The sequence below is a fragment of the Pleurodeles waltl genome, chromosome 5 (assembly GCF_031143425.1).
Source record: "Pleurodeles waltl isolate 20211129_DDA chromosome 5, aPleWal1.hap1.20221129, whole genome shotgun sequence".
Taxonomy (NCBI): Eukaryota; Metazoa; Chordata; class Amphibia; order Caudata; family Salamandridae; genus Pleurodeles; species Pleurodeles waltl.
Window position 1 is genome coordinate 685,960,576 of NC_090444.1, and position 21,291 is coordinate 685,981,866.

A 21,291-nucleotide genomic window follows, 5' to 3' on the forward strand; every position below is an offset into this window, starting at 1 on the left:
ACCAGTTTAGAACAATAGCCAATATTCATCTGAGTAAAACAAGACCAAAATGACAAAAATCCAACATACATAAATAAAGTTACGAATGTTCAAAGACTGAATCCTAGTATAGCATTTAGAAACATATTAGCTCCAACTGGGGCTATCACTGCATCTTGTTTCCAACTGTCTGACATCAGTTGTGAGGGAGTGCGGGCCAGTAACGGAGTCGCATGGACCATGGGTACAGTACCTTGTAAAATGATGAGGAAACAAAGATGTTGCACAGAGTTCGTTGGTTCCTTACGGTTACAGTGGAGGTGATGCGGCATCAATGGTGAGGCGTTGGTTCCTTACAACAAGGCGTGTCAATGAATCCAGGGGGTCAAGGTGCGAGGAGTTGGCTGTGAGGTGTCACGATAACACCACGGGTCACAGGTGCTATGGCAGAGTCGGGTGCCACGGATTTCGGTGACACAGCATTCGGGACTCACGCTGTGGCAGGACTTCGGAGGTGTGGCGTTGGGCCTGTGTTGCAGGTTGCAGTTGTTGCAATCAGTGGGGACCACGGCTCCGGTGCAGGCAGCGGCACGGAGTCAGAGAGCGGCACTGGTTCCGAAGTTGCTCTGGAGTCGATGTGCTTTTTGGTTGCAAAAGAGCTCACTTGCAAGGACCCAGGAACTGGAGTTGACACCACTTGGCAAGTCAGGACTCTCAGCAAGGGAATCTAGGCGTTAGTAGGTAAAGTCTTTGATGACCCCGGGACTTCTTAACAGGAGGCAAGCTCAGTTCAAGCCCTTGGAGAACCATGGAAAGTAGGCTGTAGAAAGCCAAGTCCAGTCCTTTCCCTCACAGTAAGGAAGCAGCAAGCAGCAAGCAGCAGGCCAGCACAACAAATCAACAGACAAAGTGGCAGTCCCCCCGACAGCATCCAGCTCTTCTTCCTGGCAGAATGTCCTCAGTCCAGAAGTGTTCTAACTATGTGGTGTCAGAGGTCAGGGACTTATACCCATGTTTGTCTTTGCAGTAGGCAATCTTTAAAGAGAATTCTTTATAGTGAAAAAGACCTTGCCTTTCCCTGCCCTGGCCCCAGACACTCTGGGGAGTTGGAGACTGCTTTGTGTGAGGACAGACACAGCCCTATTCAAGTGCAATTGCCAGCTGCTCCCACCATTCTAGCTCAGGAAGACCCATCAGCCTGCTGATGGGCCATCAGGATATGCAGGGCATACCTCTGCTCCCTTTGTGTGACTGTCTAGAGGGAATGCACAAACAGCCTGTCATCCTGACCCAGATGGGTATTCCACAGACAGTCAGACAGAGACACAACATGGTTAAGCAAGAAAATGCCCACTTTCTAAAAGTGGCATTTTCAAACTTACAATTCAAAAAACAACTTCATCAAAAGTTGCATTATCAAATTGTGAGCTCAGAGACCTCAAACTCCTTGTCTCTATCTGCTCCCAATGGGAAATACCACTTAAAAGATATTTCACGGCAATCCCCATGTTACCCTCTGGGAATGATAGGCTTTGCAAAAGTGAAAAACATATTTAGCAGTATTTTACTATAAGAAAATGTTAAACACATCTCTATATCTCCTACCTTTTAAATACACTGCACCCTGCCCATGGGGCTGCCTTGGGCTTGCTTCAGCGGTGACTTACATGTTGTAAAAGAGAAGGTCTGGCCCTGTCAAAATGACTGTATAAAATTGCACACACAGACACTGCACTGGCAGGTCTGAGGCATGTTTACAGGGCTACATATGTGGGTGGCACAGTCAGTGCTGCAGGCCCACTAGTAGCATTTGATTTACAAGCCTTGGGCACACATAGTGCCCTTTACTAAGGTCATACTAGTAAATCAAATATGCCAATCATGGATAAACCAATCACTAATACAATTTACACACGGAGCACTTGCACTTTAGCACTGATAAGGTGCCCAGAGTCCTAAGATCAGCATGAACGAAATGCAGCACACAATCAGAAATAGGAGGTCAGAAGCAAAAAAGACAGGGTAAATCACACCAACTGATTCCAGGTCTAACAACAGATATCTAGGAATTTCAAATTATGGAAGGTCATATACAGGATATAAGTACACAGCAAAATAATCCTCAGTTTTTTCATATTGTATACCTTTGTTATGTTTGCTAATGCTGATATAAGTTTGACTCTTACTCCTATTCTGCTACATATGTTCTGTTTTGGATCACCAATTAACAAAATCATACACAGGAGAAAGTGTTGAGGCTTAACTGAGTCCCACGCTTGCCTCTATTTCCTTATTATACACAAAAAGATGCTTGTTATCCATACAAAAGACATGTTCTGCACTCAAAACCCGTTGTGTCCTGGTTATCCTACCTATTTAAGGAATCTACTGGAATTCCAAAAATTTGGATGAAGTGGGCTCACTCATATAATGAGACATGCTTCATCATTGGCCACCAAGTGTAACTAAAAGCTTTGGTGCACATCAAACCAATCATTTTCAAGACTGGAAACTATCTGCAAATGTTTGTTGAATGCCCACAAATGTGTTTGTCAATGTTTGCAGGTTAAGCCATCATTGGGTCATTTACCAATCTTCAGTTGAGAACACCTTTGCCCACATGGATAGTTTATCATATACATGTGGAAATTTCAAGGTGATAAAATTACATTTATGGGTTCAAGTCCACACTATTTCTGATTCCATGAAGCGGAAATGTGAATAGGAACTTACAACTGATGGTATTTACAAGCCTAAGTGAAATGTATGTGCAAAGACACCTTTGTGAAATAGATCCACATTACCCACTACCTCAATGGCAAACTCTGCATATGCCATAGATTGTCAAAGATAATTATATGCAAATGTCAGTGATGTCATGAAAGAAATAACACACATACGCCAGAAAAACCATTAGTCAGAAAATCTAATTTTGCACGTCATGATAAATGTTTGATTGTGCTTGATAGAGTTTCTGGCAAAATGTGAATGACCCGAATTTTTCTTTAGCATCAATTTTCGATACACAGTGGCTGGAAACCGTGGCATGGCTGTACAATTTGACACATACCGGTAGTGCAAGCGGGCAAAATTGTAAAAGTAATGAGAAAATGCATGTTAATAGTCAAGCTCTGTTGGCCAACAGCTTGCTCAGAGAGTAGACAGGGCAATAATTGGAACTGAATGCCAACCTGGAATCATCTAACATAATTGTCCTTTACCCCTCTTAGGTGTCCTTGCCTCAGGGGAACTCAACTTCAGTGTGGACAGTTACCTCATGATAAAGCCTTGTAGGATATTCATGGAGGCTGTATTAACTGGCAGGTTTTTACCACTGACCGAAAGGAAGCAATGCAGACAATGCTGGACCAGATCAAGATGATTGATTCTCTAGGGTTGATGTGCAGTTCACGTGCTTCTTCCTCTTCCTCATCCTCTTCACTGCACGCCACTGCCCACAGCTCGCCGAGGTCCACTCGATGCTTTAATCTGAAGCTGGTGCCAGATCTAAAAATCAATGAGGAAAGTCTAATTATTTCATTTTATTGGTCACACTAGATATTTTTCCACACTTAACAACTAAACAACAGGGTTCTATTTATCAGCATTATTGTCTTATGCTTTTTCCCCTCAGTAATTAACTGGTGGAAGTATGTTTACCTCACTTCTCCGACTTAACTACTTTGGCTAACATTTGTATACTGTTGGTTACCTAATACACTTTAGAATGGGAGGTTGAGATGGGAAATCAAGTGCAGCATAGTCACATTAAACGGACTCTGCAAGTTTGAAAGGGCTTCTAATTAGATGGTGTGTAAAAATCTGTAATTGTTTCACAAATGTTTGTCAGAATTATGTAGTTTTACGTAAATGGAACAGGAGCAAGGCTCAAGGAGAAAAGGACTTGCCAGTCTCCAGTATCCAAATAATGATGCTTAACTGTGCAATGCAAACTTTACACATTTCTTGAATTCATGAAAGCAACCAAAATTTCACTAAGGCTTACTCTTGACCTCCTAATAGATAATATATGTTTCTGATTTTGATAACTCTTCGAAACAGAACAAGTTGACCACAACAGATTAGGCCCATAGATATTACATAATGTTTACAAATAGCACCTAGGAAAAGTAGAATAGCATAACAGTTTATAGACTTCTGGCAACTATAACCCAAAAAGGCACCTCCGTTCTAGTTTTTCCAGCAGTGCTGGGTTTAATGCTATTGGTGCCCGGTGCAATAATCCTGTTGGCGCCCTCCAAATGCTTGCCTCCATGGGTTCACCCCCCCACCCCCAGTGGTACCCCTCACCTCTCCAAAGCCCATCTCTCACAGGTTTTTTATTTGCTTTATACTGCTACTCGTAACAGTGTAGGGTGTCAGAGCACTTTACATCACTCACATTATATGTAGACAATGAATCACACGTTTTTAAATCAGTAAATAGGAGATGCTACATAAGGCAAGGAGGACTACAAGGTGAAGGAGTCACAGCTCATCCATACTGGTAGGCAGTACTTGATCTGAAGAAGCACAAACCCAGGATAAATAAGCATTTTCAAAGCCAATAAGTCTCAGCTATGCAAGAGCTATTTATTGGGTTTGCCAGTGGGGAAACGTGCTTAACAACGCAGCCTTAAGGACGCGGACATTTCCCGCGCAAGTATAACCATGCTTACCTGAACAACGCATGGCTTTTTCTGTGCCTTAACCACGCATGTGCTGAACTAAGCATAGGAATGGTTAAGGCACAGGAAAAGCAATGCGTTGTTCGGGAGAGGAGGACACAGAAGAAACTGTGAGGTAAGTGGGGATGGGGCAGGGGTGAGGGGTGGATTTAGGGATTGGGGTGGGTGGGGGGTCGGGTTAGCATCTTTGTTTAAAGGGACGAGAGGTTTGGATTTTTTACGGGTTTAGGCTGGGTGGGTCAGGCCTTTTCTTTTAGGGGCGGGAGTGGGGGGGGTTTGGGGTATTTTTTTTATTTAGGGGCTTAGGGTGTGGGGCAGAGTAATTTATTTTTAAATGGGTGGGGGAAAGTATAAGGAAGGGTGGGTGGAGTGAGATGAGAAGAGGAGGAAGGATCTGGAGTAGACGTGGTGAGGTAAGTGGGCTTGGGTTAGGACTGAAGGGTAGTTTTTAGCTGCGTGGGTGGATTTAGGGCTTAGGGTGGGTTGGGGTTGTCAGGGTACTTTAGTTTTTAGGGGCGGGGTTTGGGTATTTTGGGTATTTTCTTTGGGGTCTGGGGTAATTTTGTTTTCAGGGGCGAGGTGAGGGGTCGGGATAGTTTATTTTAGGACTTAGGGTGGGTGGGGCAGTTTACTTATTAGGGGTTAGTTTTTAGGGCTCAGGGTGGGTGGGGGGTCGGGGTCGGTTTTTGTTTAAGGGCTCAGGGCAGGTGGGGGCTCTGGGTGCTTTAGTTTACAGGGGCAGGGTGGGGTTTGTGATAGTTTTTTTGGGGGTTCAGGGCAGGAGTGGGACGGGGTAGTTTAGGTCATAGGGGTGGGGGGTTGCATGACAGAACCACTGTGGTGATCGTGTTTTACTCAGTGCGGGGAATGTTGTGACATCATAATTTTGTTGTATGGACGTTTTCTCCTGGATCTGATCTTTATGGAATAAAAGAATAATAACCCTATCGACCGTGGAGAGAGATCATTTCAGTGGCGACGAGGATGAAAAGGAAGCTACGACATTAGAAGTGAGGAAATCGGCTTTCTGAAACTGAACGTTTTTACGTGAGCCGTTATTGTTGCCTTGCATTTACATTTTGCGCTGCAGGGGGCACAGAGCTGTTTGCACTCGACTGTTTGCACTCGATTTCAATGTTTAGGCAGCGTTGTTAATTTTAAAGTTCACTCGTGTTGTTGGGAACAGCTGTTCCCTATCGGCTCGCGCAACCACACGAGTATATGCTTGCGCGACGGCACGAGCGTAAGTGGCTCACATTTGCTCGTGCGACGGCACGAGCACAAGCAGCTATTATACACGCTTCTCGGGACGAGCGCGTGTAATTTCGTTTTCACCACACTAAGACAGGCAGTTTTAAGCAGTTCTAATCTGCACACGCGTCTGTAATTTCTTTTACCAGTTTAAAGAAGAAAAAGAAGTAAACTCACCTGAGGTTGATTCTTCGAGTTCATATAAAAAAAAAAAAACATAGAAAAGAGTTTCAGTTTTTTACCTCACCATCGGAATAGAAGAAGGACTATTATATGAAGCTCAGTTTTTTAATTTTTCGGCCATCTTTTAGTTGGTAATTTTGACTGGAATTTCAAGAAGAAATAAACAAGAAGTAATACATTCATTTGTTTTTACGACATTTAAAAGTAATTGATGATATTAAATCAATTATTTTGATTATAAAAAAAAAAAAAACAACAACAATAATTAAATATGCAAAACCTTTCACCGCCAGCACCTTTTTTACAAGATCCTGGTGATCCACCTCTTGAATGGAGATTGTGGCTACGTTCATTTAAGGCATACCTTGGTGCCACAGATAGCCACAAATTTAGACCGGAAAGAAAAAAATGTTTATTGGATTATCATCTGGGAGTTGAAGGCCAAAACATTTTTGATCACCTACCGGCCTATGAATTGGCTGAAGAGGAGGAACTGGATGAGTTTGATATGGCCATTGCCCAACTTGATAAATATTTCGTCAAAACAAAGAATGGTGTGGTACATCGCTACAAATTTTTTACGAGATCACAAAGCTCCAGTGAGAGCATAGACACTTTTATAACTGCATTGAAGGTTTTAGCAGCCAAGTGTGAATTCGAGAACTTTACTTCGCAACTCATCAGAGATCAATTAATTGCCAGATGTCACTCAAAAAGAGTTCAAGAGAAATTACTGTCTTGCAAGGATCCGTTGTTAGACAAAGCCATTGACATTGCCAAGAGCATTGAATGTTCAATGGAGGATGCCAAACAGTTAGAAGCTTCTATGTCCAAACCAACAATTTCTGGAGCAGTCCTTATTGCGCAAGGCAGCAACAATAAGAAACAAGATCATTTTGAGAAAAGACAGGACAATACTTTTGTCCGGAATAAGTTTAATCAGAAACCGACTTGTTACAGATGCGGTTCCTCCACGCATGTGTCATCCTTCAAGAATTGCCCAGCGGTTCATCTACAGTGCAGAAATTGTAACAAAACAGGTCATTTTGCAAGAGTATGTAGGAGCGCCAGAAAGAACAATGTTCATTGTGTATTGAGTGATGATACTGAAGGTGCCATGGGCGAACTAAGTAATGAGTATGTTTTAGTTGTCAGAGATGTTGCCAATATAAACAAGGTTGTCAATGATCCAAACATTGATGTAATGATCGATGAGACAAAAATTTAATTATTAGTTGATACTGGGGCTAGAATAACCATTATAGCACAAGATAAGTATAAGGAAAATTGGGTTTCCAAAATTCTATTTCCTCCAGATGTAGCCACGGTTGCATTTGAAGGTAGCAAAATTGATTTGCTGGGTTATTTCTGGGCATCATTGACTATTTTAGATAAGACATTACGAGGAAAAGTCTATGTTGCCAAGAAAGGCATCAATGTTTTAGGTCTACTTCATCAAGCTGAATTCAATCTTGCAATTAAGCCTGGTCGAGACAAACCCGTGGTAATAGAAAGAGAGAGTCCTGGTCCAATTAATATTGCTTCAAACTATGTATATGATTGGCAACAAAAGTTCAAGAAGTTGTTCTGTGAACAGTTAGGTAAGATTACTCACTATACACATAGAATAAGACTCAAGCATGATGCTGTCCCTGTTAAACACAAACTAAGGAATGTACCCTTAAGTGTAAGGTCCGAATTGTCTAATTTGCTGAACCAAATGTGTGAACAGGGAGTAATAGAAAAAGTTGAAGCAACATTGTGGTTGTCTCCCATAGTTTTGGCCAAGAAAAAAACAGGTGATTTAAGAATGTGCGTGGACTTGAGAAGCTTAAACAAAGCAATATGGGTAGACAGTTTTCCTCTTCCAAAAATAGACGATCTCATTGCAAAAATAGGTTCATCCAGATGGTTTACCAAACTAGATTTAAAGTCAGCCTATCATCAAGTGGATTTAGATGCAGAATCAAGACATTTAACAGCGTTCATTACTCCGGATGGAACATTTCAATTCTGCAGATTACCTTTTGGATTAGCTTCGGCGGCCGCAGCATTTCAAAGACTGATGTCAGACATGTTTTCTGATAACTCTTAATGTTGCAGTTTTTCAAGATTACATTTTAGTCTTTACTGGTGATGAAATTTCACATGATAAGATTTTAGAAGAAGTTCTTTGTACACTAGAAAATAGAGGGGTGACTTTAAGAGGTGACAAATGTGTTTTTAAAGTTAAGGAAATTGAGTATCTTGGTCATGTATTCTCAGAGGGTGGTGTTAAACCTAAGCCAAGTTTAGTCAAAAGTATATTAGAAGCTCCTGCTCCCAAGTCCAGGGATCAACTGTTGTCATTTCTTGGTTTGTGTGAATTCTATGCGAAGTTTCTTAAAAATTTCGCAAAAAACACAGAATGCTTTAGATCAGCATTGAGGAATTCTGTTTTCGTGTGGTCTGATGAGTGTAACAATATGTTTGAACAGATCAAACGTGAAATTGTAAGTGTTCCTGCCCTACAACCATTTTCAGAAGAAAAAAAAATACTGTAGTGACTGTTGATGCATGTGAATATGGGCTTGGGGCTGTTCTTTCACAATTGTCTGATGATGGACATGAAAGCACTGTGGGATTTGCATCAAGAACACTGAGACAGGTCGAACGTAAATACTCTGTTATTGAAAAGGAACTCCTGGCTTGTGTGTGGGGTATTGAAAAATTCAAACAGTACCTGTGGGGCAGACCTTTCACATTGAAAACTGACCATAGACCTCTGGTGGAAATACTATCTGGCAGAAAAATGAAACGTTCAACAGCGCGAATAGCTAGATTATCTGCCAAGTTACTGGAGTTTATATTCTCAGTTGAATACATTCCTGGTGGGAGGAATAGGAGAGCAGACTGTCTATCTAGGTTACCTCTTGAAAATAGTGAAGAGCAAGATTGGGAAACTGAAATTGAAGAATGTTTTGTTGCCTGTGTAACTGAGAATAACATGCCTTTAAATGAAGAAGAGTGGACAAAAGCAGTGTTAAGTGATGGCGTTTTGTGTGATGTAATGCGTATGGTCAAAGCAGGATGGCCCAAGGAAAAGTGCTTATCATTGGAGTTACAACCGTATTGGAAAGTTTCTGATGAACTGTCTATTGAGGGTAACAAATTAGTCAGAGGCAAGAAATTTGTTCCACCAGTGTGTTTGAGAAACAATTTAATTGCTACATCTCATACTGGTCATCTGGGTGCAACGATCACTAAAAGACGATTGAGGTCTGATTTTTGGTGGCCAGGAATGGATAAAGAAATTGATAATATTGTAAAAAACTGTACAAGGTGTTGTACCAGTGATAAAGTTTTGATTACTGAAGGGGTGACCAGTACCTTTGTTCCGTCACCTGCAAGAGCTTGGCAAAAATTGGGGCTTGATTTTCTTGGACCTTATCACATTTTGCCTCCTGACATGAGATATTTTGTGGTCATAGTTGATCATCTATCCAGATGGGTAGAAGTTGAACCAGTAAGGTTTCCCACCACTCGCTTTGTGATTGATTGTTTGAAGAAAATATTTAGTCATGAAGGTTTCCCAGAGCAAATTCTAACTGATAATGGAGTTCAATTTTTGTCGTCAGAGATGCTTCAATTCTTGAGCAAATGTGGAATCAAGCACATAAGAACACCACTTTATAATCCACAAAGCAATGGCATGGTAGAGCGATTCAATCGTGTTTTAGTAGACTGCATTCAGGCTTCCTACAGAAATCACTTACCAGTAGACCAAGCTATAAAAGAACTAGTATGGTCTTATCGCACTACACCTCATGTTGCCACGGGAAAAACTCCATTTGAACTAATGAGAGGGAGATTGGCATCTACGGAAATATGTCCTTTTTGGATGGTGAAGTTGTTCCATGAAGGTAGTGATTTGAAGGAGGTTGCCAAACACAATGCTAATTTGTGTGGGTTACAGAGAGCAGAGGAAAATAACAGAATTAGGGAATTGCAGGTGGGTGATTGGGTGAGAGTGAAAAACCCAGTGTTAGTTAAGAAAGGCCTATCTAAATTTAAAGATTCTCAACAGATACGTGAAGTACGTAAAAATGCGGTGATGTTATCTGATGGGAGTTGGTGGAGTATTTCACGCATAGCGTTGGCTCCGGCTAAAAAAAAAAATTGAGAATACTCAATTTAGTAGAATAAGCAAACCGGTTAGTGATTGTCACAGAAGTAGAACAAGTACTAGAATTTGCTACAAACCAAAGAAATTCCAAGACTTTATCAAGTATTAGTAATATTCATATAACATATGTTACAGTACAATTATTGTAAATAATAATGTTGTAGTAGTGTTCTGCATTATTTAGTTCTGTTAAAAAAAAAAAAAAAAAAAGGGAAAGTAATGTGGTGATCGTGTTTTACTCAGTGCGGGGAATGTTGTGACCTCATGATAATGATGTCACGACATTCCGGGTTCCAAGGTGACAGTTGAGGGGTTTGGAGAGCTCTGTGCCCTTTTTGTTGTATGGACGTTTTCTCCTGGATCTGATCTTTATGGAATAAAAGAATAATAACCCTATCGACCGTGGAGAGAGATCATTTCAACAACGCATGCTGTTTCACACGCATTTCCACACATGCCTTTACTAGGTATGCTTTTACAGCAAAACTTGTTGTAAAGGCATTCGCTGTAAGGGCATGCATGGAAACAACGCAGTCATGGTCCCGGCCGCATTGTTAAGGCATGCCTTGTTCGGGCATGTGTGGTTCCATCATAAAACCTTGCCAGTGTTATTTAGCCATGTTATACACCAGCATTACTGCTGTTCAGCATGTCTAAAAGTTATGGCATAGAGGTTAAAGTGGATAGGTGTGGCACAGATTGGAGCAGAGTGACGTGGAGTGGTGTAGAGTGTCATGGATTGGAGGGCATAGAGTGTTGTGGAGGGATAGACTACTGTAGAGTGTAGTGGCATAGAGTGTAGTGTTGTAGAGTGGATTGCCATAAAGAAGAGTGTTGTGGATTAGAATGTGAACGGAGCAGAGTGTAATGTTGTGGATCAAAGTGGAGTGTTGTGGAGTAGAGAGGTTTAGAGTGAAGTGATGTAGAGTAGAGTTGAGTGGAGGGTAGTGGAATGGAGGGATGTAGAGTGGAAGGTTGAAGAGTGGGTGGGCATAGAGTGAAGTAGAGGGGCATACAATATCATGACATAGGGCGGAATAGAGTGTTGTAGAGTGGCATAGAGTGCCAGGGCATATATTGGAGGAGTGTAGAGCGGCACAACATAGAGTAGAGTAAAGTGCCTCAGAGTGGAGTAAAGTGTCATAAGTGGGGTAGAGATTCATAAAATAGAGTGGGCATTGATTGGCAGAGTGGTGTGGCGTAGAGTTGAGTAGAGTGGCACAGAGTGAAGTTGAATGTCGTATAGTGGGGTGGCATTGAGTGGCATAGAGCAGAGTGGCATTGAGTGGTGTAGAACTGCATGGCATAGAGTGTTGTGGGGGTCATAAAGTGGAGTGGAGTTGCATAGAGTGGGGTAGAGTGGAGCAGAGAGTTATACACTTGGGAAAAGTGTAGTGGATTAGAGTGGAGGGGCATAGAGTGGAGCACTCTAGAGTTTAGGGGCATAGAGTGGAGTGGACTGGAGAGGAGTAGAATGGAGATGAGTGTTGTAGAGTATCAGAGCAGAGTGTTATAGAGTGGAGTGGCGTAGAGTGGCATAAAGTGGAGTAGAGTGGCATAAAGTTGAGTGGCGTAGAGTGTCAGAGTGGAATGACGTAGAGTGGAAGGACATTGAGTGGCATTGCACAAAGTGGAGTAAAGTGTCATAAAGTCAAGTAAAGTGTCGTATAGTGGAGCAGAGTGGAGTGCTGTAGAGTAGAGTAGAGTGGAGTGGCGAAGAGTGGCATAGAGTGTCATACAGTGGCATGGAGTAGAGTGGGGTGGCATAGAGTGTCATAGAGTGGAGTGTTTTAGAGTGGAGTAGAGTAAAGCAGTGTAGAGTGTTGTAGAGTAAAGCAGTGTAGAGTGTTGTAGAGCAGAGTGGCAGAGAGGTTTGTAGAGTGGAGTGGCGTAGAGCAGAATGGAGTAAAGTGTCACAGAATGGAGTGTTATGGAGTGGAGTGTTGTAGAGCAGAGTCAAGTGGTGTGTCATAGAGTGGGGTGTTGCAGAGTGGAGTGCAGTGTCTCAGAATGAAGTGTTATAGAGTGAAGTGAGAAGAAGTAGAGTGGCCTAGTATGAAGTGGCATAGAGTAGCAAAGAGTGGAGGGGCATAGAGTGTCATAGAGTGCAGTGGAGTAAAATGCTGTAGAGAGGAGTATTGGACAGTGAAGCGGCTTAGAGTGAAGTGGAGTAGTGTTGAAGAGTGGAGTGGCGTAGAGGTTTGTGGAGTGGAATGGAGTAGTGTCACAGAATGGAGTATCATAGAGTAGAGAGGAGTGGAGTGACATACAGTGTAGTGGCCTACACTGACATGACAGAGTAGAATGGCATGGAGTGGAGTATAGCGTTGCAGCGTGGAGTTGAGTAAAGTGTTGTAGGAACATTGGACAATGAAGTGGTATAGAGTGGAATGACATGGTGTGGAGTGGCATGCAGTGGTGTGGCATAGAGTGGAGTGACGTAAATTGGAGTAGAGTGTCAGGTCATACAGTGCTGTGTCGTAGAGTGTTGTGACATAGAGTGAAGGGAAGTTGAGTAGTGGAGCTTCAAGTTGACAGGTGTAGAAAGAAGAGGCATAGAATTTAGTGTCCTAGGTTGGAGTAGAGTGGATCAGAGATGCTTAAGAGTGGAGTTGGGTAGAGTGGCCTAGAGTTGTGTGAGTGTCGTAGACTGGAGTAACAGAGTAAAAGGGCATAGAGTGGTGTAACAAGAGTGGAATAAATTGTTGCAAAGTGGACTGGAATGCCATTGAGTGTATAAGATGGGAGTGTCATAGTGTAGAGTAGAGTAAAGTGTCATAGACTAGAGTGGCATAGCTTGGAGTGCAGTAGAGTGGAGTAACGTGTCATAGAGTGGAGTGTCATACAGTGAAGTGGCCTGAGTGAAGTGTCGTAGAGTGGAGTGGCATAGAGGAAAGTGGCATAAAATGAAGTAGAGTGTCTTCGAGTGGAGGGCCATACAGTGAAGTATCGTGGAGTGGAGTGGGAGAGTAGAGTAGAGTGGAGTGGCATAGAGTTGAGTAGAGTGTTGTAGAGTAGAGTGGAGTAGAGTGCCGCTGAGTGGAGTATCATTGAATTGAGTTGTGTGATTTGGAGTGCCATACAGGGGAGTGGCATAGAATGGAGCTGAGTGGTGTAGAGTAGATTAGAGTATCATAGAGTGATGCAGAGTGGAGTGACGCAACGTAGAGGGGAGAAGAGTGTCGTAGTGTGTCATGGAGTAGAGGTTCATAGAGTAAACAGGCATAGAGTGGACTAGATTGGAGTTGCGCAGAGTGGAGTATGCATGGTGTGGTAGTTCACTGCTATCACAAACCAGAGAATATATTTTCAATTGAAATGCCTTTTACCTGTTGCATAGAAATACAGCCTTACTGATAAAACTATACACTCACCTTTAAACTCCTCACCCACGCTCACAAAGCACTGCACAACACCGGACCAGAATACCTCAGACGACTCTCTTGCTACACCCCGACCCAGCACCCCGACCCAGCATTTCTGCTCCGCCGACCTCATCCTCGCAACTGTCCCCCTGGCGGCAGAACTACAGCCGGTGGTAGATCATTCTCGCACTTCGCCACCAAAACGTGGAACACTCTTCCCACCCACCTGCGCCAGGCCAAATAGCTCCTTACCTTCAGGAAACTTCTCAAAACCTGGCTGTTCGAGCAGTAGCAGCATCTCTCTCCCCTGCCTTCTCCCCCCTCCCGTCCTCAGCGCCTTGAGACCCTCATGGGTGAGTAGTGCGCTTTACAAATCCTTGATTGATTGATACATCTCACAAACAAAAATGTGTGAAAGTGGCATTTGTTTTGAATGTATTAAAATGTTTGTTTCCACCACACTTCAGAATTACAAAAAAGCGCTTCATTTCATTTATGGGCATTTAAATTTTATAGTGTGCTAGAAAAAACCTTTACTTTCCCACCCACAGTATCCAGCATTCAGTGTTCAGCAAGATTGTCACATACATTCTCTCACTCTGAAGTCAGCGAAAGAAAAGTAAACACCATGCTCCTTCTGAAGGCAGAGCCTGACATGTGACCTCTGTCTTTGACTGCACAGCAAATGTAACAATTTAAAAGCCTGCTTACAGAAATCAAGAACTCCTTGAACAATACACAGACGGATGGTAAAGAGACTGTGCTCCACTGAAGGCCAAAGAGCTGGACAGCCTAAAACAAATAAAGCCAGCAAATACAAAGCAAGTAAAGTGGGTGACAAAGCCAATTGTAAGGGATGGATGAAATGTATTCCCAGGGAAGCTTTCAGAATGTCCCCAAGACATCTTTGCAACCAGACCTAGACAGTGGTTGGGGCTGACTTTACTAACAAGATGGATCTCTGGGTAAAAATCAGTAACCCACAGAGCTATGCACATAAAATACAATTATGTGTTCTGCATGTTACACATGCTTTGCAGCAGGTATGTCAACCCTCTGCACTACTTTATTTTGCGTCAATATCTGCCACTAGACAAAACTCTGATCTTTCTCCAGCAGGTACACTAATCACCAGAGTTATAGCGTGACAATTGATGGATGCACAAGGAACTCAGCAGCAGGTGATTTTAATCTCATATATTTCAAAACACAGAGCCCCCGAAACTCAGTGCCCAGTGTGGTGGCATTGGTTGTACTGCCCTAAAACTGTCTCTGGCTTATCCCACCAAGTTCTTCATATTTCACAAGACCTGAGGATCACTGCACATATAGTTTCACTTCCTGGAGCTGTTACAAAAAAACTCAGCCTACTCAGGTCCAGCAGAAGCGTCTTTAGCTCTATCAGGAGGCCTTGGCTACTACCACACAACATGTGCTAATGACCAAATCAGAATAACACTTGGTCTGTCAGCTGCTTTAAAGACACCTAATCCAGCCTCCTTTTGGTGTAGGGTTCCCTCTGGGCATGTTGTTGCATTCCTCGTTATTAGCATTACTAACAATAAACACGTCTCTAAAGCTGTGTTGGGCATGACACTCTCTGTGCTGCAGCAACGTTGTCTCTAGACCAAACACTTTTTAAAATATACTGCCCACTGGTATGGATGACTGATTCTTACACCTTGTAATCCGCATTGTTTTATGTAACAATTTCTATAGACTGATTTACACACATATGATTTAAGTCTCTGTATAATGTGTGTTATGTAAAGTGCTCTGAAACCCTACACTGGTATGAGTAGCGCTACAAGAGGCACCGCCTGGATACCCTAATGGGTGATAAGTGTCCTCTACAAATCCTGATTGACTGAATGAAATGCATGCGAGAGAGGGTCTGCAGAGAGATGAGGGCTACTGTTGGAGGGTGGCAGTGAGGGAATCTGTGGAGAAAGAGGTCATTATGATGGGCTTTCATAACTCTAGGTGACTATGCTTTAAAATAGTTATTGTTGAATCTTCATCAGTATGTGTGTATAAAACAATCAGTGTTAAAATGCACAGATCATTATATTGCTTGAAATATTCGTGGCTTACATGCCTCAACCCCCTCATTTTTGTTCTTAGCTCCCCCCCACTTCCTTTAAACATAATAGCACAATGGCCTCATGGTTTGATCCTTATTGCTACTTGAAACGCTCTTAGTCAGAATTTAATCAAAATATATTTTTTGTCTGAAAGAAATTAATTTTCCGTTAAAAAAAATCCTGAAACAGCCTAAAAACCAAATGCCTGCCAAACGGTATACCATGCAGTAAACAGCATATATGCTTTCCTTTTCTGTAAGCCACAATAGCCTAATGTCTAATCATTGATGTAAAACATCGTTTTTACAGGGTTCAAGTACCTCCTGTTCCAACTACTATTTTTTATATATTAAATTAGGTTGCCCCTTCATTCTGTATCCTTTTCTGTTCCTTTTCGTAACACCTAATAAGGACATATATGCCCTCACTTTAAAAATGGTGGTAAATGCTGCCTACCGCCGTGATGAAGGCCGCCAAAAGACGGTCGACGCAGCTAACATCCTTCTGCCAGATTATGACCACAGCCAGATTTCCGCCACAAGAAGGATGGAAATCTGGCTGTGGCCATACTGGCGGATGGTGTTAAAGTGGCACTGCTACCTCCAGCAGCACCATGCCGGTAGACAGCCACCAGCCGTATTATTACAAATAATACGGCCTGGCGGTGTTCTGCTAGCGGGCGCTGCTGGCGGAAACAGCGCCCGGTCCCGTTCCCTGCTGGAAGACCTCCTGGATGCGGGTAAGATGGGCTTCCGACAGGGGAGGGGAGTGGAGGGTGTAGTGTGCAGTGTGTGTGTGTGGGGTTGTGTGCATGAATGTGTGAGTGTGTGCGTGAATGAGACTTTGTGTGTAGTGATGTTTGCATGGGTGAAGGCATGTGTGAGAATGCGTGTAAGAATATAAATGTGAATGCATGTATGCATGTCAGTGTGAATGTGTGTACGAATGTGTGCAAGAATGAATGGATGCATGTGTGAATGAATGCGTGTATGCCAGTGTGAGTGAGTATGTGGGTATGCGTGGTGCGTGTCTGCGAGTGTGCATGAATACGGAGGCTGGGAGATAGGAAGGGGGAAGCGTGGATGGAGTGGGGAGCACCTGGGGAGTGTTTGGGGGTGGATGAGCCTCCTACCAGTGACAGCGAAGCAATTCCCTGTCACTGGTAGGGCCTACCGCCATGATTTTCGTGGCGTTTGGTAGGCAGGCTCAAAATGCCGCAGGCTGTACAATAGTGGCCGCTGGGCTGGAGACAGTTATCTTCGGCCCGGCGGCTGCTACCTCCATGGCGGTCAGAGTGGTAAATTGGCAGGTTGGCTGCGGTCAACCCACCAATGTCATAATGTGGCGGTTTGTACCGCCAGTCTGTTGGCCGCACTACTGTCACATTATCGCCTGCTGCTGGGGTCATAATGACCCCCTTAGTCTGCTAGCAGATTTCAATGTCTGATAGCATTTATACTTGACTGAAAGCGGAGCCTTCACTGCTCCATCATCAGCTTCAGCTGCTGGTAATTAACCATTTCATGTGCCCCCAGGCGACCTCGGCTCATTCTTGGCACCTTTTCATCTATCTAAGGAAGACGAGCAAATACCTCTTTCTGCCAAAATATCCACAGGGAATGGACGCATTCATTTGCGTGCGTGGTGTGCTTGATCTTAACTATGGTTAAGCCCTTCATCTCTGGGCCGTCAATTTCAGGTATATGTCCTTACTCAAATTTCTCTCTAAATAATCAAACCTCTGAGAGGTGTATATTTATATATCTTTTATTTCTTACTCCTAAGCCTGCCCTCAGAGTACCTCATCATTGTTACACTCACTATTTTCAAGTGGTACTGAGGTAAGCACATTAAAACAATCTTTCTTATGTTTTTGTCCTGTCAACTTTTAAGGACCTCGCCCTCAACTGAATGGGGCAATAGAGCCAAGAAATCAATTTTCCAGTCATTTTTTCAGGCAACTAGTACCTATTTTTAGGAATTTGCATATTTAATTTCCCTAGCTCTGGTATTATCTTGTAATCACACATTTGTTCACAGCAGTCACCCAGGTCATCCTATATCCTGATGAGGCCCTTGCATCCTGGAAAGGATCGAAACGCCATTGACACTAGTAAAGACAGACCCTGTCATTGTCTATCCCACAAGAGTAATCATCCTGTGATGCATTCGGATAAACTGTTGGCTGTCTTTCTTGATGTATTACTACATCAACAAATGTGTAGGAAGCTGGCTCTGTATATACTATATCAAAGTGATATATAATGAGCACAGAGTCCAGGGGTTCCCCAGAGGCTTAACAGAGGCTAAAGTAGATAATACTAACGCTCTCTTTTGTGGTAGTGTGGTCGAGCAGTTAGGCTTATCAGAGGGTGGTGCAAAACATTTGTTGTACACACACAGACAACAGAAAAAGCACACACTCAATGACAACTTCAGACCAATTGTTTTTATACAGAAAAAATATATTTTGTTAACTTATTTCTAGAACCACAAGATTCAAGTTGCAGGTAAGTACATCAATAAATAGGTATTTCACAGATGAATCTATATTACTTTGATTGGAATCGGTAAGTTATACAGTTCTTGAATAAATGGCAATAATCTGTTTTAAAAGTTGACACTGCAATTTTGAGATAAAGTTCCTGGGGGGAAGAAAAGTTTTACAGGTAAGTACACAACTTACAGTACCAGTCTCCAGGGTTTAGGAACTCCACAGGTTGGGATTCAAGTTAATCCCAAACATCCACCACCAGCAACACGGGGCCGGCCAGGTGCAGAGGTCAAATTTGAGGCAAATTTAACATGGGCTCCTAGGGAGACTGTGGCACTCGGTTTCAGATCTGCAGGCAGATAAGTTCCCCGTCTTTGGAGGGCAGACCTGGGAGTTTTAGAGGAGCACTGGGGGGACCGCAAGTAGGCATCAAACTCACACCCTCACTGGCACATGGGTGGCTGGTTGCACGGTGCAAACAGAGCGTCGGGGTCCCAATGCTTTCCTATGAGGGAACCCAAGGGGTCACTTAGATGCTGCAGGCTTGGTCCAGTGGGTCGATTTCGGGAAACCACAGGCTGGACAGGTAGGAGGGCAACCTGCTGAACATTGCTGCATTGGAGGTCAGGTTCCCCAAGGCCTGGGGGCTGCGGGTGCAGTGTACCTTTTGGCTTCTGATATCTTCATCCGGAGCTTTCGCGGTCAGGGGGATCCTCTGGTTTCACACTGCAGATGTCGTGTGGGAGTCAGGAGAGGTCAACCCACAGGGGCACTTGCTTGGAATTGCCTGGGGATCCTCTCTAGTTGGTTGGAGCACCTGGACACGGGCCGTGGGTGTCGGGTGCAGAGTGGTCAGGACTTGCGGATCCGGACAGTCTCTGGAGTCCTTAGATGTTGTTTCTTCTTCAACCGAGCCGCTGTCCATTGGAGTTCCTGGTTCTCTGTGATGCAAGCAGTCCTCTGGAGGCTTGGCAGAGGTTGCTTGGACCAGCACAGTGCGTTGCTTTTCTTTTGCAGGTTCTCTGAAGCAAGAGACAGGCCGGTAGGGCTGGGGCCTTGTCAGTTTTCGTCTTCCTGCTTCTCTGCTGGGGTTTCAGCTTAGCAGTTCTTCTTTTTTCTTGTGAGGTTGCCAGAATCTGATGAACTGGGTTATATCAATGGCTACTGTCCCTGAGGGAGGCTACACCCTTCTTGTGTACACTCCCTTTCGGGAGGGGGACTCCAACCTAACCCTATTGGTCCCTGTCCTCCAAACTAAGATGGAGGATTCAGCAGGGAGGGAGTCACCTCAGCTTAGGACACCTTAGGGGTAGTCCTAGCTGGGGTGGGTCACTCCTCCCTGCTTTCCCTAGTTTTCCCGACTGATCTGCATCTAAAAGTGGGGCTTTGTCCAGTGGGTGGGCAATTCCACTAGCTGGAGTGCCCTGGGGCACTGTAACAAGAGTCTTGAGCCTTTGAGGCTCACCACCAGGTGTTACAGTTCCTGCATGCAGGGGGAGGTGTGAAGCACCTCCACCCAGGACAGGCGATGTTTCTGGTCACAAAGAGCACAAAGGCTCTCACCCCATGTGCTCAGAAACTTGTATGAAAGTGGCAGGCTGGCACAGACTGGCCAGTCCTGCACTAGCAGTTCAGCTAATATAAAGCTGGCATCTCTAAGATGCCCTATGGGTGCATTTTTCAATAAATCCCACACTGGCATTGGTGTGGATTTATTGTGTTGAGAAGTTTGATACCAAACTTCCCAGTATTCAGTGAAGCCATTATGGAGCTGTGGAGTTCATAAATGACAAACTCGCAGACCATATACTTAATATGGCTTCACTCCACTTACAGTGTCGAAGAATGGACTTAGACACTGTAGGGGCATATTGCTCATGCAGCTATGCCCTCACCTGTGGTATACTGCACCCGGCCTTCAGGCTGTAAGGTCTGCTAGAGGGGTGACTTATCTATGCCACAGGCAGCGGCTTGTGGCCATGGCACCCTGAGAGGGGTACCATGTCTACTTTGCCATTTTCTCCCCACCAGCAAACACAAGCTGCAAAGGCAGTGTGCCTGTGCTTGGTGAGAGGTCCTCCAGGGTGGCATAATACATGCTACAGCCCTTGGGAACCTTTCCTGGCCACAGGGCCCTTAATACTAGGGGGTACCTTTTACAAGGGACTTAACTGTGTACCATGGGTAAGCCAATTGTGGAAACAAAGGTACAGATTTTGGGAAAGAACACTGGTGCTGTGGCCTGGTTAGGAGGGTTCCACACACTACAAACAAAGTTGGCATCAATATCAGGCAAAAAGTGGGTGGGGAGGTATCTATGCCAACAACGGCACTTTCCTACAGAATGCTTTTAAACAAAGACTGTTATTGTGTAAATTGGTGTGCTAACACTTGGGGCGCACTTCTTTCACCATTTTTTTTTCACCAATGTAACTGTGTTTATTTTCGAAAATTAAAGAAATATGATGTGAATCTATATGGCAGCTTAAGTACTGGTTCTGTTTATGTACGTTAGACAAATTTGTAAACTGTCTTTATTGCTGGAACAGAGTGGTTGTTTGAGTTGATTCATTCAATAGCAGTACTACCCGCCTGATCATATATTTGGGACAAGTAAGTTTCACATGAATGTATATCTCATGTTGAAGACGGTCATTGAGGGGGTACAAAAAAAAGAGTGTTGCATTGGGTGCCACCAGTGGTTACTCGGCCCTGACAAGCCCCTTCCAGATACCGAATCAGTATCCATTTCCAAACCCAAACTAAGATTTGAAAAAACTTTTCCAACTCCTAGGATGGGATTAGTATATATAAAAAACATTTTTAGTCGCAAACGCCAAATTAGAGGGTTTGCATTCCAAAAAATGATTAGTTGCCCTAACAAAGTTATGAATGAAATCAGTTTGTGGCCAGCAGAATATTCATTTTTTGAGAAAAAATTTAAAATCAATTCCAAATGGAGGAATTGATAAAAAATTTACTTATATGTGAAAAAAGTAGGTAATTTCCAAAAAAGCAATAATTTACCAGTAATGTAAAAATCTAAATATGCCTAAACCCCATTTTCTGTTCTATAGTATGG

General features: G+C 43.5%; 1 protein-coding gene across 1 annotated transcript in view; it reads right to left on the minus strand.

Moving 5' to 3' along the window:
- The window catches only part of TAGAP (T cell activation RhoGTPase activating protein), a 442,394-nt gene that overhangs the window by 90,914 nt on the left and 330,189 nt on the right, over positions 1–21,291 (minus strand). The window contains exon 4 of the mRNA XM_069234593.1: positions 3,319–3,486. Coding sequence (XP_069090694.1) covers positions 3,319–3,486 — 168 coding nt within the window. The remainder of the gene's footprint in view (positions 1–3,318; positions 3,487–21,291) is intronic.